This window comes from Balaenoptera borealis (genome assembly GCF_965194805.1).
Source record: "Balaenoptera borealis genome assembly, contig: HAP1_SCAFFOLD_785, whole genome shotgun sequence".
Classification (NCBI taxonomy): Eukaryota; Metazoa; Chordata; class Mammalia; order Artiodactyla; family Balaenopteridae; genus Balaenoptera; species Balaenoptera borealis.
In genome coordinates, this window is record NW_028123416.1 from 311,403 (window position 1) to 328,457 (window position 17,055).

Below are 17,055 nucleotides of genomic sequence, written 5' to 3' on the forward strand. Positions count from 1 at the left end.
TCTAATTGTTGCCAGCAATTGGATGAAGAGACCACATTGCTGGGGGGCCGTCAATTGTAACGAGCTCAGATACACTTTGATTCCTTATCTTCCAAAAGTCGTTCTTTCTGAACAGCCAACTTATTTCTGTGAATGCAGAATTTAGTAAGTAATGCAATATAAAGGAAAAAGAATAAGCTTAAAGTTGGTAATCTCAGTAGGATATTCATTCTGGGTTGTTCTTTATTCTATCCAATATAACCCCATTGGACCATCCATAAAGTTAATACTGAGTGGATATTTGTTGATTTTCCACCCTGCTCTGAAGAACAGCTGTGTCCTCTGATATCTCATTGCTGAGAAAGAGCACAAACGCTGAGCGCTATAAATACTGGCGACTCGGCACGTTCATTAAGGGTAGATGGCTGTGCGCAGCTCCTGGAGTTAATTAACCAAGTGCTCAAGAAAACCTTGACTTTACTGTCCACAGACCAAGCAACACCATCTAGTGACTAATGATTTCCTGCCCTCTGCTGGTTCCAGTAGATATATTCCAGGAAAAAGGCTTCAGGGTAGAATTTTTCTGGATGTTTCCTCTTAAACACAAAACAAGCACAAATAAAATAAAAATATGACAATTCTTGATGTATATCCTTAGTCAAATATTCAAAGAGCAGAAAGCATTCTGATGCCATACGAGATGTCAGATCTACCCTGTTTTGCCCTTCACATCATTCGAAGTCATCAAAACGTTTCACCCAGAATCCAAGGCTCCCAGTTAACAGTCAGCTTATAATGGCACCTCTTGTGGGAGTGGCTTTCTCGGGCCCCGTGCCCCACACAGGGCCTCGTCCCCAGAGGCCCCAGTAGAGGAACTCTATTCAAAGGCAGAAAAAAAAAAAAGAGGAAAAAAATGCTGTCTGCCCCTCTGTTCCACTGGCTGTGTGTCTCTCTCTGTCTCTACGTGTGTGTGTGTGTATGACTCTATGTACAGATGTGTGTGTACATGTCTACCTGTCCGTCTGTTTTACTGTCTGTCTGTCTGCCTCACTTGTCTGTTAGTCCACCTGTATCTCTCGATCCATATTCCTGCCCGTCTTTCTCTATGTGTTGTCCATCTGTCTTTCTGTCTGTCCTTTTGTTAATATATCTGTTTATGTGTCCGTCCTTCTGATGCTATCTCTTGGTCCATCTATCAGGCTGTATGTTTTTTGTTCTGTCACTTTACCTATCTGCCTCTGTGTCTGCTTTTTCTGTCTGTCTGTCTGTCTATCTTTTTTCCTCACTGAGCTGTCCCGTCTGTGCAATGCATACATTGATAAAAACCTGTTCTTTGCTGGGCAGGACACGTGGACCCAAAACCTCTCTCCTCGTCGGGCCGTCCCTCCAGATCCAGGTGCTGCCTGTTCTCTGAGCCCAAATCCGCCCAGTTCTACCCCCAACACTCAGTTACTGGCCCACCTGCTCCCACAGGCAACCCCTAGCCTGACTTCTATCCCCACAGAGTCATGTCTATCCTAGAACTCGAGCACGTCTCCATTTGTGACTGTGAGGCCCCTTCACGTTGGTGCACGCATCAGGGGCTGCTCTTTTGCACTACTGTGTAATACGACGTACACTGTTGTGTGTGTGTTTAGGGCGTGTATGTGTTTGTGTACATTTTAGGTGTGTGTGCACGTGTATGTGTGGGTCTGTATGTGGTTATGTGTGTGTGATGGAAGGAGGCCGCACCACCCTTTCAAACACTTTCCAGCTGGCCAGTAGGTTCGCAAAAAAAACGTTGCTGGTGTCTGCAGGAGCAGCTCCCATCTGGGCCCCGGGCATCCCAAACCATACTTGCCATACATGCTGCAGATCCCTCCCCACGGAGCCCGCAGGCAGCAAGGAGAGGCAAGAGGCCTCAGCAGTTGCCATTGCTGTGCACGGCTGAGTAGGTTGTGAATGGCATCCTGGGGTTGTACAGTACACAACCTCGGGCCCTGCCCTGGCCCAGAGCTGTGGTCTCCAAGCTCCAGCTCACTTTCTGCACTGGGCCTCACTAGGGAATAAGAACAGCCCCAGGCCTCAGCACTGAAGCAGCATCGATCCGGGAAGGGAAAGGAAGAGCCCTTCAGCATGCAGGCCTGACCCAGGGCCTCAGAGAGCCTCATTCCTCATGTGTCGGAAACTGAGGTTTCAAGGAGGGCCTGGGGCCGGCAGGTCACTCAGAGAGGTTGGTGCCAGGACCCAGGCAACTGGTGTGCTCCTTTTGGTGCAGCCAAACTCTCTGCCTGCTGGAGGAGCCTTCATGCAGCACCCCAGTGGACCCATCAGGGTCAGGGAGCCCAGGTCACCCAGACCCAAAGCCCAGGGGACTCTAAAGTTTTGTGCAGGTAGAGAAGGGCGAGGGGGCCCAGGGGACCAGAGAGGAGATAACTGCAATCATCCAAGTCAGTGAGGACAGTGGCCTGGAACGGGTGGTGGCAGCGGGATGGAGAAACGTATTGGGGCTGAAAACAAATTTTAAAAATTTAAAGGTCAGGGTATTGCACTAGAGTGGGAGGTGAGGGAGAGAAAGGGTGCATCAGAAACGAGGTGCAGAGGTCTGGCTTGAGCACTGAGAGGCCGGCCCGCTCCTTCCTCTCCGTGAGCCTCAGTTTCCTCACGCGTCAGTTTCCTCACGCGTAAAGCGTTGTTGACATTCTAAGTTCTAACCATCCTTGTCAGCCACTCATCACTGAGTTCTCCCATGTGTATGTGCTATGGATATGTTGATAAACTTCTGCTTGTTTTTCCCTTGTTCATCTGTCTTTTGTCAGTCCACTTTGCAGGGTACCAGCTGAAGGACCTAGGAGGATAGACGGGAAAACAATCTTTTTCCTCTCCTACATCAGAGAGGGGCTACCTCGGCTCGACACCTCTGTAGGGAACGCCGGCCACCTAAACTCACACCCGGAATGGGTTATAACCGTGTGAGAGAGCCAGAGCAGGGGGTCAACACACAAACCTCTGGGGCTCCTTCCCCCAGGCAGAAAAACAGCAGTTCTCAAGGTGAGGCCCCCGTAACTGCTTAACATCACCTGGGAACTTGTTAGAAATGCACATTTGGGGACTGCCACCGGCCAGATGAATCAGAACTCATGGTGCTGTGAGTTTAAAGAAGCCCTCTGGGAGGTTCTGATGTAGCCCACAGCCTGTTTCTGTATGGCCCTTTAGCTAAGAATGGTTTTTGCATTTTTTTAATGATTGTGGGGTGGGGGCAGAATCAAAGGAAGAGTCATAGTTTGCGCCATGTGAAAAATATATGAAATTCGGATGTCAGTGTCCATAAATGAGGTTTTATTTGAACACAGTAACTAATAACTAACGGGTTTGCTTTCATGCTACAACAGAGCCACGCCGCTTCCAGAGACCTCACGGCCACAAAGCCTACGGTATTTATTCTCGGGCCTCTGCCGGCAAAGTTCCCCTGTCCTGCCTGACAGCAGCAAGCCTGTCTCCAAACCACTGGGCCTGCAGGGCCTGAACCCGGGCCCGCACGCCCACCAGGGCTCAGGGGAAAACCCGAGGGCATATGTACTGGGACGAGAAACATGTCCATCTCCGTGTTGCTCACCTCAAATGGAAATTTGCCGTCCTCTTCATTTATGGATGGAGGCGATTCTGCTGACTGCAGAATGAGGGGGGGGGGGTTTCTTCGTCAGTGACTTTCTGGGACCCCCGACAGTGAGGCTGTGCTCACCACCAGGAAGCTGGCATCAGCGGTTAGTGAGGAAATGTGGTTATTAATATCCCACAAATTTTTTCGTTTGTATTTTGGTAACTGCTTTGCACGAGGATGGGTTTCCTCTGCAACCAGAGGTATTTCATTTTGTGCATTTCAAAATGTTATTCTGAGAAGAAGACCACAGCATAGAAAAATGTTAAAGTCTGCAGGCAGTGGCTCCCGGGCACCTCACAGCCTGGCCAACACGGAGGAGGCCTCCTGGACCCTCCCACCCCGGCCAGCCCTGCGGCAAGGCCCCCGGCCCCTCGCAGGACAGGCCAAGAACAAATACGGACATCTTACTTCCTGCGGTTCTTTCACATCTTGTGGGAGCAGCCAAAGCTGAGCCCCTACGGGGTGCCAGGCACCGGCTGTTCTGGGTGCTGGGGCTCCGTCGTGAACAAGATAGAACCAAAGCTCCCGCTCCGGAGAGGCTGGCTTTCCAGGAGGAGGAGGGCAATGCAGCAAGGCTGCCAGGGAGGCCTGAGGGGTGCTGGGTGCTGGGGAAGGAGGCCGGGCCCTGCGTGGGGTCCACGGGCCCTGGGTGGCCTTCCCTGCCCCAGCCAAGCGGCTCCTTTTGCTTCTTCCTGAGCTCTCCTACTCCAGGGCCTTTGCTAGTGCTGGTCTCTCTCTCTCTCTCTGGGAAGCTCCTCCCCACATACCTGGCAAACCTCTACCCACCCTTCAGATCTCAGAGGAAATGTCACTTCCTTGGAGGACCCCCCCGCCTTGGTCCCTGCAACAAGGCCTCCCCTTGCTTTACCCATGGCACCCTTTCGTGTCCCTCACTCAGGGACCGCACTGCATCGCTACTGCTGCAGCAGGCGTGGCTTGTGCGCCACCTGAACCCCTTTACCGGGATGAGCCGGGCGCCCAGGTGCTGTGTCATTTGCTAATGGCTCTCAGCTGCCCCCTCCCTGGAGAACCATTCTGGGCCAACAGGAGCCACCTTGGCCCGAAATGGCTGAGAGGCTGGACCTCCCCGCCCGGCAGGGTGGCAGTAGCCAGAGGCTGGCTGCTGAGGGTACAAAAGCCCAGCCCCCGCCGGCAAGTGGGACAGCTCACATTCCCGAGCCCAGGCTCAGGCCAGCTGGCCGTCAGCTGGACCCACCCGGGCCCTTCAGCTCCTCTCCTGCTTCTGCTGCTTCCCGCCCCCAACCCCCCAGTGAATCACGTGCACACGAATCCCTGTTGCAGGCTCTACTTCTGGGGACTCACATGTTGAACGCCTGTCCCCTGAGCCCCTAGACTGACGTCAGGGGCTGGGCCTGCCCTGCTTCCTCCCAGAGCGCCAATGCCTGCCTGGCACACAGTGGCAATTCGTAAACACTTGTTGAAGGAATGGGTGGAGCTCCCATTTCTCACGTAGGGAAACTGAGGCCCAGAGATGGCCGGTCATGAGCATTTAGGAGGCAGAAGGCCGTCGAGACCCCAGTCCAGGCTTGGGTAAGGACGGCCCACTTCTGTGCTTTCTCGGCAGCACTGAGAGGGAAGAAAGTAGGGCCCAGAGCCCTCGGTGGGCTCAAATCCCCTGTAGCAGCAAGCTCTCCACCCTTCCTGCCCCAGGCCGAGCTGCTCGCTCCTCAGCGTGGCTGGTGGCCGGGCTCTGGCCCAGCTGGGTCAGTGGGAAGGTGAAGGGGGGCTGCAGGGTGGTGAGGCCTGAAGACACTCCTCTGGGTGGTGAAGCCCACAGGGCCTGCCATCCACCCACCATCCGTTAGACGAATACACAGGGAGCACATCCTAGCCCGGCTCTTGGCACTGGGCACCCAGGAGTGGACGAGAGACACGGCCATCCCTGCCCTTGGGGAGCCTCAGCACGGGGGCCGGGAAGGGTGGGAGGCGGGTCTGGGGGAAGAGGGATCCAGGCAGAGGGACCAGCCCTTGCAAAGGTCCTGGGGTAGGGGCAAAACGTGCTCTCAAGGAGCTGAAGCGAGGCAGGGTGCCTGGAGCAGGGGAGGGGGCAGGATGGGCAGATTCCAGGGCTGGAGAAACAGCGGGGACTCTAGTTCCAGTGTGGAAGGAAGACAGGGAGGGTTTCAGGCAGCGGGGCCAAAAGGCCTAATTCTCGTTTTGAGACCCCTCTGGTCCTGGGTGGAGGGTGGGCTGTGGGGGGATGGGGGTGTCCTTCGAGGCCCCACCGCTCTGACCTTGGCCCCTTGACACTGAAGAGAAGCCCACTTCCGACGTCCTCCCAAGTCGCAGGAGGTGGACCTGGGGATAAACCGGGGCAGACCCTCTGGCCAGGTTATCCCTCCGGCCCGGGAGGGCGGAGGCATCTGGGTCAAAGGAGCAGACGTGAAGTCCGTGAAGCCCGCAGCGGGGGCTGGGGGCTTGAGGCCTAGCTCTGACCCCAGCTCAGATAACTACCCTCCCATTGCTCTTGGGCAAGTCCCTCACTGACCCTGAACCGACTTCCTCCGGAACAGGAAGCCCGGGCCCTGATCCTGATTCCCCGCCCACCCCACGTGTACCAGTTTTCAGGCGGATTCTCTCATCCTCAGGGAGGCAGGAGAGAGCAGAGGCAGCCAGTGGTGACGGCCACACACAGAGGGGGTCCTGGCTGCGTCACCCCTACCCGAAGACCTGTGTTCAAACAGGAGGGCACGGGTCCAAAGCACTCGCTGCACGAAGGGCTTCTCTCCTCCATTCTTTTCAAGAAGTCTGGGAGCTGGCCGTTGTTAGGAACACCCTTTTCCACTGATGGAGAGACTGAGGCCAGAGGAGAAAGGAAGCCACTACTCCAGATCACTGAGCAAGCGCGTGGCCTGGCGTCTGACCCGGGGTCCCAGCCAGGACGGGCCCCAAGGGACTCCTGAGCTCCGGCTGGGGCCAGGTCCTCCTGCCCAGAGGCCGGACCTGTCAGTGCTGTGGAAATAGCTCTCAGGGGAGCGGGGGAGGCCACAACTGGCTTAGACTCCGGTATTGGGGTCGCAGGGAAAGCTTCAGGGCCAGGGGAGGAAAGCCCCCACCCCACATAAAGCCAACCATCTCCAGGTCCGACTCATGGGACATCTGCCAGGAAGTCCTCGCAACCACCCCAGCCCCTCCCATCACCCGGCTTCTTATCCTGTGGTCTGGAATGTCATCTGGACCCCACGGCATGAGGGCCCCGGTCCTTCACTGACACAGAGGAGGTCTCCACTCAGGGAATGTTTGGGCAAAGGGAAGGACTCTCTCCCTGGGGGCTACTTCCAGAAGCCACCGGAGCCCTCGAGGCGACGACGCTCTCCTTTGCCCGGAACGGGCTGTGCACGTGCACGCTGCTCTCCGCGACGGCGGCACCTGCCTGCCCTCCGGCCCCATCGCCCCAGCCTCAACCACCCCAGCGCCCGCACGCCACCCGGCTTCCTGTCCGCCGGTGAGAAGCAGGGCTGCCTCGAGCTGGGGGCCCAGACCGCGCCTGCCCTGCCTTCATCAAACCCTTGCAGAAGAAAGGAAAGGGGAGCACGGGCCCGGGGAGGGCAAGGCAGGGGCGCGAGTCCAGGCAAGGCGGGCGGTCTGGCACACTCGGGCCGCGTGGAGAGGACGGTGGTGGCGGGGGGCGGGAGGGTGAGGGCGTGTGCGACGGCCTGAAAAGAACGCGGGGGTCCTCGAGGAGGCCAGTTCTGTCCTCTCTCCCCTCCCCCGCCGGCCTCTGGGGAGCCCCCCCAGCCCAGGACACGGCCGGGGGGGTGAAGGCCGCACGAGCACCAGCACCCGCCGCGCCAGGCGGGGCCTTTCAAACACACGTCTGCACACGGTGGCACTCCGAGAGATCAAAATGGTTTAATGCGGTCTAGTCTTGTGGCCTACGTCTTTAGATACTGCTGTGTATTGAAAATAACATGAAAATTCTCCAGTTTCACCATTTAAAATAGATTTGACATCGATTTGACCTGTGCAGGGGCCTCCTTCCCGCCAGGCCCCCTGCCCCCGCCAGGACCCTAGGGTGGCACAGCACCAGCAGGTACGGGGGGGCAGGGGGCGCCGTGCTCTGAGACACTCGCCCGTCTCGACACACGACCTCCGGGACCCGGGCGGGTCCGCGAACGCACACACGCCCCCCCAGCAGGCAGGCACAGCCCTGCTGACGGAGCCCGGCACACACACGGACGTGCGTTCGTGGACAAATGCACACGGGCCTCCTACATGCAACTGCGTGCAAACGCTCACCTTTGGAGGCCAAGTCCTCACATACACGTGTAGCTGTCACCTTGTGCCCGGGTACACAGAAGCCTCACCCTGTCACACGTGCTCCACGCCTGCCCACGTGGACAGAATCGGGGCAGAGGGCTGGTGGGACCACGGCCGGTGTCCGTCCTGAGTACTGTGTGCCCAGCCCCACAGCCTGGTGAACATTTAAACCAACGCCTGCGTATACAACGAGCACACAAACAGACCTCTGGGTAGATACACACATAACTGTGTGAGCCTGTGTGCGTTTACACACATGTATACATCACGTATAGACACCATCAGCCCAGGTTCACACACGTACGGAGCTCGTCGCGGGCACACATCTGCACAGCACTCCCATGTACACTCGGGCACTTACAGGAAAAGCCATAATTGGACACGTTTTACCGGCACACGGATGAGATGATTCCACACGGGAATTCACGCCTCGGTGCTCACACACGTATTTTGTCCCCAGGCCCCGCCCCACGTAAGCAGCTCAGCGTCTCAGGGCGGAGGGCGCCTCAGCCAGCTCCAGCCTCTGCACCACTGGGTCCAGGCTGTCGAGGAACTTCCCGGAAATACCACTGCCGGGGGCGGCGGGCTCAGGAGCAGGTTTGTACACCCACCCGCTCAGCACACAGGCCACATGTAGCAGACACGCGTGCTCGGCGCACACACAACACACGGCACAGCGCACACTCACCGGGTTCGCACGTTCCACGCCCCACACACGGGCACACGCACCCCAGGGACCACGTGAGCCTGCCTCCGCACACACGGCTCCCCCCATCCGCCCTCCCACTTCAAGGGCACTGAAGAGGGAGGCTATTTTGGTCTTCAGCACAAGCAATAAATAAATAAATAAATAAATAAATAAATAAACACAGAGGAGGCAAAAAGAGGGCAGCGGAGTTTGAAAACGCAGCATCTGCCTTTGGTGAGAGATGAAAGGCAGCTCGGGGAGGCCCTCCTGCAGGGTCTGCGGCCTGAGCCGTCCAGCGTGGGCCTGGGAGGGGGACAGGCCCGAGAGGAGGCGCCCCGGGCCACCCGAGACAGCTAGGGCCTTGGGGGACCCAGGGCCCCCGGGGCTCTGCCCTGGTGGGGTGAGTGGAGGGCTGGCCCAACAGGACCATGTGCCAGCCCCGAGCGACCAGGGCCAGCTGCCACCCACCTGGCAACCACAGGGACTCCACATCACCGCCCAGGACTAAGGCTGAGGAGGCAGGGGCTCAGGCCAGGAAGGGCAGAGGCCTGTCCAGCAGATCCTGAGAGGAACGAGGCCTCTGCCTGCCTCGGGCTGACCCTTCCGACTCTTCCTGACCGGAAGTTAGGGTGGCGTCTGAGGCCCGGGCAGGGCTTTCTGGGTGGGAATACACAGCCGGGGCCCGGACCCTGCACGGCCCCTGACTTCAGGGCCAGGCCTCCCGCTGTTGCAGGGGCTGGAGGAGGGGAGAGGCAGAAGGCCCCACTGCAGCCCCCGGCCCCTCCTTGCCCCTCGCCCATCTGCACTCGGCCTCTGTCTCCTAACTTGGGCCGGAGCCCTGGCATCTCCGGGTGGTGAGCTGGCCCGCGGCGGCCTGGATAGGCAGGCTGGGGCTCTCTAATGACTGACCGGCTTGGTCATTTGTGAGGACAGCGCTCTCAGCAGTCCTGGGAGGGGCCCAGGCTCCGCCCTGACAGCTGTTTCCTTCGCCAGGAACGAGCCTGCGTTGGGCAGCTCTTGGGCTGGCAGAGGCAAGAGCCAGTGACAAATCAGGGGGCCCGAGCCGCTCCCTGACCGAGGTGCCCAGATGTGGGTGCTGACCAGCCCACGGCTCTCCTAGGACGTTCCTGTGCGTTCGGCACCAGGGCACAGCCTGGCTGGGCCCCACCCAGGCTCACCTCTGCTGCCCACCTTGGCGGGATGGGTGCCGGCTCGGCCTGGCCTCCGCAGACAGAGGGCCATGGTGGAGCCGGGGCCAGCAGGGAGGATGGGTGAGTCCAATAAAAAACAGTGACAACTGGAGCCAGACCCCCCAGGGTCTCTAAGGCACGACTCATGCTGGGGCCCCGCGGGGACGGGCTGAAACACTTTCTTGGAGTCGGGGAAGCTGGCCCCCCTTCCCGTGGAGCTATCCACCCCTACGTTCCCCAGCTGGCCCTCCGGGGAAGGGGGTGGAGGCCACGGGGCAGAAAAGGAGGGAGAATCTGGCGGGCTGGGGTCGTGGAGGGTGGGTGGGGCTGGGGGGTAGGAGCAGACCTTCCACCGCAGGCAGGTCCCATCCCGGCCCTGAGATGCACCTCAAAGGAGGTACAGAGTCAAACTTAAAAAGCTCAGACTGGATTCTTCCCGGCCCTGACTCCCACCCCAGTGACACTGAAAAGCTTTTGTTATGATCATTAACAAGGTCTTGGTTTTGCCATCACAAAGGAAATCCAGTTCACCCCGTGAGCACAGAGCACAACGGGGTGGGGAGGCGGGGTTGACCTCCGTGCTTGCCCTCAGGCCACGTGCCCGGCCTTCATGGAAGAGAGGCCAGCCCAGCCTCGGGAACCTTCTGGAAACCCCACCCAGCTACTTGCATCCTGGCAGACTAATGGAATTCTAGTTGTCCTTTCCCACCCCCCTCAAATTATAAAACTTTTTTTCAATCACATGTTAATTTTTTTTTGTAAACAGTCTTAAACTAAGGTTGAGAAAGCCAAAACCCGGTGTTTCTCCCCAAGTTAAAAACCAGCGAGGTGCACTGCAGCCTGCGGGCCTTCGCCCACAGAGGCCGGGCAGCTGGTGAGCCGTTTCTGGAGAGGCTGTGGCTCCCCCCTGAGGCAGAAGCCCCCAGCTCCTGTGGCCCGACCACCTCCCCCCACTCCCCTGGAGGCCACCTCCCCGCCCCCAGGCCTGCTCTGGCCTCAGAGGCCACTCAGGCCACCCGCTCTCCCACCAACATTCCCAGGCCGCTGTGAAGAAATGTAAAACATCTAAAACGCTACTGAGTCTGCAATCAGGGCCCAAGCCCATGCCGCTCTGGCCCGGGGCCCTCGCGGGACTCGGGGCCTTTCCCCGGCGGGGCGGATGCTGCACCTTGGCCGCTGGCGGCTCAGATCTCGGACTCCCGTCTGTAGGGCCGCTGATCGAGGGCGGTGCCGGCCTGGGGTCTGTCAAAGTCGCGCCTGGCCTGGGGGCCGTGGCCGTCCTGCTCTCCGTCCGCCTCGTCCTCCTCGTCGCGGCTCAGGAAGGCCAGCTCGTTCTCGTAGCAGAAGGAGTTGGCGCTGGGCAGCAGGAACTTGTTCTCCACCAGGTCCTTGGCGCTGCAGCGGGGCGTGGACGGCACCTCATATGTCTTGTGGAAGTGCGAGTAGTCGATCTTGTACTGGTTCTTCTCCTCGAAGAGGACAGGCTCGAAGCGGTGGCCCCACAGGATCTCGTTGGCCAGGTAGGAGCTGCGGGCCTGTGTGGTCATGGCCGTAGCCTCCACCATGCCCTCCAGGATGACCACAATCTCAAAGTCGTCCGTCTCCAGGTCCTGCCGGCTGATGCCGAACAGCGGGCTGGCCTCGTCGATCTCGTGCAGGATGGTGATGGGCGACACCAGGAAGATGCGGTCCAGGCCCTTGTCGAAGCCGACGTCGATGTCGATCTGGTCCAGCGGGATGTACTCGCCCTCCTCCGTGACCCGGGGCTTGATGAGCTGGGCCCGCACGTGGGCCTCCACGATGTGGCTCTTGCGCAGGTTGCCCACGCGCCACATGAGGCAGAGCTTGCCGTCGCGCAGCGCCACTACCGCGTTGTGGCTGAACAGCAACGTCTGCGCGCGCTTCTTGGGCCGCGCCATCTTGGCCATGATGGCGCCGATCATGAAGGAGTCGATGATGCAGCCCACGATGGACTGTGCCACCACCATGAACACGGCCACCGGGCACTCCTCGGTCACGCAGCGCAGCCCGTAGCCAATGGTGGTCTGCGTCTCAATGGAGAAGAGGAAGGCCGCCATGAAGCCGTGCACCTGCAGCACGCAGGGCGTGCGGCCGCGGCCCTCGGCCGGCTCCAGGTCCCCGTGGGCCACGGCGATGACCCAGAAGATGACGCCGAACAGCAGCCAGGAGGCAAGGAAGGCCAGCGAGAAGATGAGCAGCATGTAGCGCCAGCGGATGTCCACGCAGGTGGTGAACATGTCGGCCAGGTAGCGCTGCGACTTCTCGTCCATGTTGGCGAACTCGATGTTGCACTGGCCGTTCTTCTTGACGAAGCGGTTCCGGCACCTGCGCCGAGTGTGCACCTTGCCATTGCCGAAGCCGTTGGCGCCCGACATGGTGACCAGGTGCAGCCCGTCCTCCTCGGACGACACGATGCTGTAGGGGTTGGCACGGCCAGATGCGGTCATCCCGGGGGCGGGGGCGGTGGGACCCCAGCTCGCCCCCGGGCCGGCTCCAGGCGGGACAGCTCCTGCAACAGAGGGGACAGCGGGCTGGCAGTGAGGCCGGCAGCGGCCACCCCGCCTGCGCCTCCGCCCCGACCCGGCCTCACCCACAAGCAGCTCCTGGCCCTCCCTTCCACCCCAGCCAGCTCCTCGGCCACCTCCACTCTCCCGGCTGCTCCAGACGAGAAGCCTGGGTTCTTCCTCAGTTTCCCTTTCTCCCACCAAGGGCTCTGCTTGCAAAGATATTCAGGATCCAGGCCCTTCTTCTACCTCCCGGCCTGGGCCCCTGGCATCACCCGCCGAGAGCAGCATGATGGCCACCTCGCCAGCCTCCCCACTCCCACCCCGGTGCCAGTGCCCACGGCGGCCACCAGGAGTCAGTCCATCCTCCGCTGGGGCCCCTCAGATCCCTCCAGTCTCGCCCTTGCTCGCCCCCAGGCCCACCTGGACACCCTCCCCCCAGGCCCTGGCTTCTATGCCACAAGGGTGTCTCAGGGCCTCCCTGCGTCTGGGAAAACTGTGCACCCCACCCAGGACCCCACGGTAATCCCACTGCACCGACCTCTGACCTCGTAGCGGTAGTAATAACAACAGCAATGGCTCGCTGGGGCTGCACCCACCGTCCCAGCACGAGACCGTGAGTCCCTGAGCGCAGGGGGCTTGCTGTTTGTTCGCTGCTGTCTCACCCCCAGGGCCTAGACCTGGGCATGACAGACACCTCAAGCCGGGCCCCACCCATCCTCCTGAGGCTCACGCTCTCCCCGCAGGTGCCCACTCTCGCTGCCCATGTGCTATGCTCGTGGCCACCCCATCACCAGACGTGGCTAGGAGGCGGCCCACGAGCCAGCACCCAGGGGGCTCACTGACTACGGACCTCAGCCCGGGGGCCTCCGCCACCCCGCCTTCCTCAGCGCTAAACAAGAGCAGGTGGGGAGCACTCGGAAGACCCCTGTCCTCAGCCCACTCGCCAGAGCACCGGGCTGGCACACACACTCACACACGGGGCGGTCCCAGGGCACGCTCCACGACACCGCTGCCCGGTCTCACGGCTGGGGGCAGGCACCCAGGCCCCAGACGCGCAGGCCGGTGGCCACCCCTCCCCCGGTGCCCCGCTGGCTCTGGGCTGGCCTGTCAGTGCCCGGCTGAGGCATCTGCAGACCGGAGACCCCGACACCACTTGGCCCCGTGGGCACTGAGGCCGTCTGGCCGTCCGCGTCGGGTGTCCCGCAGGAATGGCGTGGCAGGGCGCTGAAGAGGTGGGCCTGCGCCCCCTACGGATGGACCCCACGCCCCCCGACCCCCACCAGTGGCACGACGAGGTCAGAGTGCTCACGTGTGATGCGACGCCGAGGCCCCAGAGAAGGTCCAGGGCGGCCCGGCCAGGAGAGAGGAGGCGGAGGCACTGGGACCCGCCCTGGTCTGTGGGACGGGGTGACCTCTGACCTCCATTCCAAACACTCACGGCCAGCCAGGCTGCAGACCCCTCCCAGGGTGTGTCACTGGGTCCCCGGGTCTGGCAGGCACAGGGCGCTCCCTGCTGCCTGGACCAGCTTACCCACCCACAGGGACAGCAGGCCAGACATGGCAGCAAACGCTCCTGTGTCACCCTCTCAGAAGCCCAGGAGGCAGCTACCATGGCTACTTCGACCCTCTGGATGGCGGCTTGGAGAGGTCAAGCGGCTTCCGCAAAGCCACACAACCACGAGGCAGGAGAGCTGGGCTCAGGGCCACTGCTGTCTAACACAAGGTCTCCCACCGCGGGGACCCCAGGCTCTGCGGCGGCCTCCGCTCAGGCTGCCATCCTTCCCCCACGGCTGCTCCAGCCAACAGCCTCCCCCTGGGTCTGAGGCGCTGAGGCCTCAGGCCGTAGTGGTGGACACGGCCCCTGCCTGGTCCAGGAGCCGGTGGGGGTGGGAACCCCGTAGACTGTGCCAGGAGGACAGCTCAGCCCTAGACTCCTGGGCCTTCCAGGGGCACGCAGATGCCAGCAGCAGGCCACCGGATCGCCGGGGCAGGTCTGTGTGGCCGGGAGGCCTTGAGGGACATCCAGCGGGTCATGGCTGCTCCAGGTGGGGCTCTGAGCAGCTCGAGGCCTGCGGGGGACAGAATCGCAAGACTCAAAGGCCAGAGGAGCCCAGCCTGGCACACTGCTCCCAGCAGCTGGGCAGCTCGCAGACAGGTGGGCGTGCCACAGTGACCACTGGCACCTCTGCCTGGGCTGGGCGCCGGGGCCGCACCCAGACTGTGCTGCACGGTCCTGGGAACCCCTCTTCTACTGGTCTTCCTCCTAAAGCCACAGCGGAAATCAACAGATCACATTCGCAGCCACTCCCCCACTTCTCAGAGCTGGAAACTGGTACTCGGAGCAAAGTCACCTGGGCGAAGTCCCCTGAAGCCAAGGAGCAGAGACACAGCGGGCGGCTCCGTGTGCACGCGTGTGTGCATACGTATGCGTGCATGAGATGCCAAGGGTGGGGGGGGGTACCTCGCGGGCGCTTGGTGGACACACCACCACAGAGGAAGGCCGAGAAGAGGAGCCACGGTAGCAGCCCCGGCGCCACAAACCCGCCAAGCGTCCAGGGACCCTCCACACACCCGAGGCAAGAAGGCTACAGGGCTCTGTGGTCTTTAAGGGCTCGGTTGAAGAAATGTGGGGACTTCCCTGGCGGTCCAGTGGTTAGGGCTCTGCGCTTCCACTGCAGGGGGCCCGGGTGTGATTCCCTGGTCGGGGAACTAAGATCCCGCAAGCCGTGTAGCGTGACCAAAAAAAAGAAAGAGAGAAAAAGAAATGACGGACAAGATTCTCAACCAGCAACGTGCGGTCCCATGTGGCTCCTGCTCAACGGGCGTATACAGTTAGATCAGATAGAGAGGAAATTAGATCTGCTTTGCTGGAAGAGGCTTTAGCAAGCAAGGAGGCCGGCTCCCCATTTTATAGATGGGAAAACTGAGGCTGAGACTTGTCCCAGGTCACAAAACACCTTGTGGGCCAGGATGAGATAGATGGTAAAGACAATAATTAAGACTACGTTGGTCGGACGCCCAGGTTGGCCAGTGGGGGTCCCAGGCGTTACTGGGAGGGAAAGGGGAGAGAGGCACTAGGGTCCCCTACCTGAGCCAGCCTAGGCGACTTCAGCACTGGAGACTGGGAGTGAGGCAGGCCCAGCAGGCTGGACCCAGAGACTCCGAGGGGAGGGGGAGCTGTCCCGAGCCCGGCGTCTCCAGAGCCCGCGTCCCTGCCCCGCCGACCACAGCGCTTGTGCACACAGCCTCCCGGCACCTGGCAGGCTTGGCGCACCAGCAGGGTCTGGGCTGGGAGCTTTTAGGGAGGCAGCTAACACATGACCTGCGGGCCAAGAGTCATCGCGAAGTGCCCCCGGATGGAGTAGGACACCCCATGCCAGGTCCCCCGAGGCTCTGGGCCTCAGGTTTCAGCAACGTCCGGAGGAGACCAGGGCAAGGCCAAGAAAGCACTGGCTAGTCGGATCAATGGAGGGGGCACCGAGGAGGAGCTCAATGTCCCCCTCCCTCGGGGGGCCTCCCAGGTGGCAGGACCCCTTCATAGGGATGAATGAGCAGAGTAACCAGTGTTTATCAAGTGCTTAGCACCTGCCAGGCACTGAGAGCTCAAGTAGCTCACGCAATCCCTTATTATGACTTTCTGGATGAGGAAACTGAAGCTCAGAAAGCTTGAGTCACTTACCCAGGGTCACACAGCCTTTCAGGAGTGAGCTCCTAGTCTGGGGGGTAGGAGAGAACTCAACCCCCCATTCCCCTAGGCCCCAAGGCCAGACTGTGGACATGACACTGTATTCCAAGCCTCAGTCCTCAGGGTCCCTGCAATGCCACGTGGTGATAAGACACAAATAACCCCAATCTGAGCACATGAAAGCAGAGGTAAGACCCTCACCAGCACCCCTGATCTGTGGCCATTCAGGCCCTGCTTGGAACATCCAGGGACAGGGCACTCACTACTCATGGTCAAGTCCTTCCAAGTCCATGGTCTCTCGGAAGAATCCTTAAAAATCACTTGTTTCAGGGAAAGCCAGCGTGCAGCCGCCTACAACTCCTCCCCAGCCCGTGCCCAAGGCAGACGTACTGATCCCTCACAGGGCGTTTCCTCACTGCACCCTGTGGTGGCCTCGGCATCTTATCCAGCCACTACCCAGCAGACTTAGCACGAGAGCTTGCAAAATCCAATCCTTCATCTGCAGGCGGGAAGACGGAGGCTCCGAGAAGGGCGCCCTTGCTCAGTCGCACAGGAAGTGAGGGGCACGGGCCAGGCCTGGAGGTGCTCTGCAGCGAGACCGGGCAGCTCCGGGGCGGCAGGCTCCAAGGACTGTGGCACAGAGGCGGGGGGGCACTCCCGGTGGGGAGGGGAGAACAGGCTGGCCCCTCAGGGTCCAGTGAGGAGGCTGAGGCCGGCTGGGGAGAGCCAAGAGCTGGCCTGGACACGAGGTGGAGGGTTAGGGGGCCGACACGTCCGTTCTCACACTCTGGGGAGACAACGGCCATCTCCTGTGCCCGCCCACCTTTCCCAGACACATTCCCTCCCCCTCCCCCAAACATTCAGCCGGCCTCGGTCACCCACGGCCTGCAAACGTTTGGGGTCAACACTGTGCAGGCCTTCTGGGCCAGGCCCCTGCGAGGCCCCTGGGAGGCCTGAGGAGAGACGTGTCACATTGTGCTGGGGATGGGAATGGCCGGTGCTTGGCTGGCCCCGGGCCCTCACCACTTCGAGGCCCACCTGCCCGGTTTCCAACCACCAACACC

At 60.6% G+C, this 17,055-nt stretch overlaps 1 protein-coding gene across 3 annotated transcripts in view; it reads right to left on the reverse strand.

The window, feature by feature from the left end:
* The window catches only part of LOC309621649 (ATP-sensitive inward rectifier potassium channel 12), a 64,736-nt gene that overhangs the window by 19,526 nt on the left and 28,155 nt on the right, over window positions 1-17,055 (reverse strand). The window contains exons 1-2 of one of the 3 annotated variants that reach the window (XM_082409040.1): window positions 15,395-15,580; window positions 7,474-12,308 (exon numbers count right to left, since the gene is read on the reverse strand). In XM_082409040.1, coding sequence (XP_082265166.1) covers window positions 10,963-12,246 — 1,284 coding nt within the window. In that variant the 5' untranslated portion in view covers window positions 12,247-12,308; window positions 15,395-15,580 and the 3' untranslated portion in view covers window positions 7,474-10,962. Of the gene's footprint in view, window positions 1-7,473; window positions 12,309-15,394; window positions 15,581-17,055 lie in introns of those variants that run through there. The other 2 variants (XM_082409039.1, XM_082409041.1) reach the window with 2 other exon arrangements.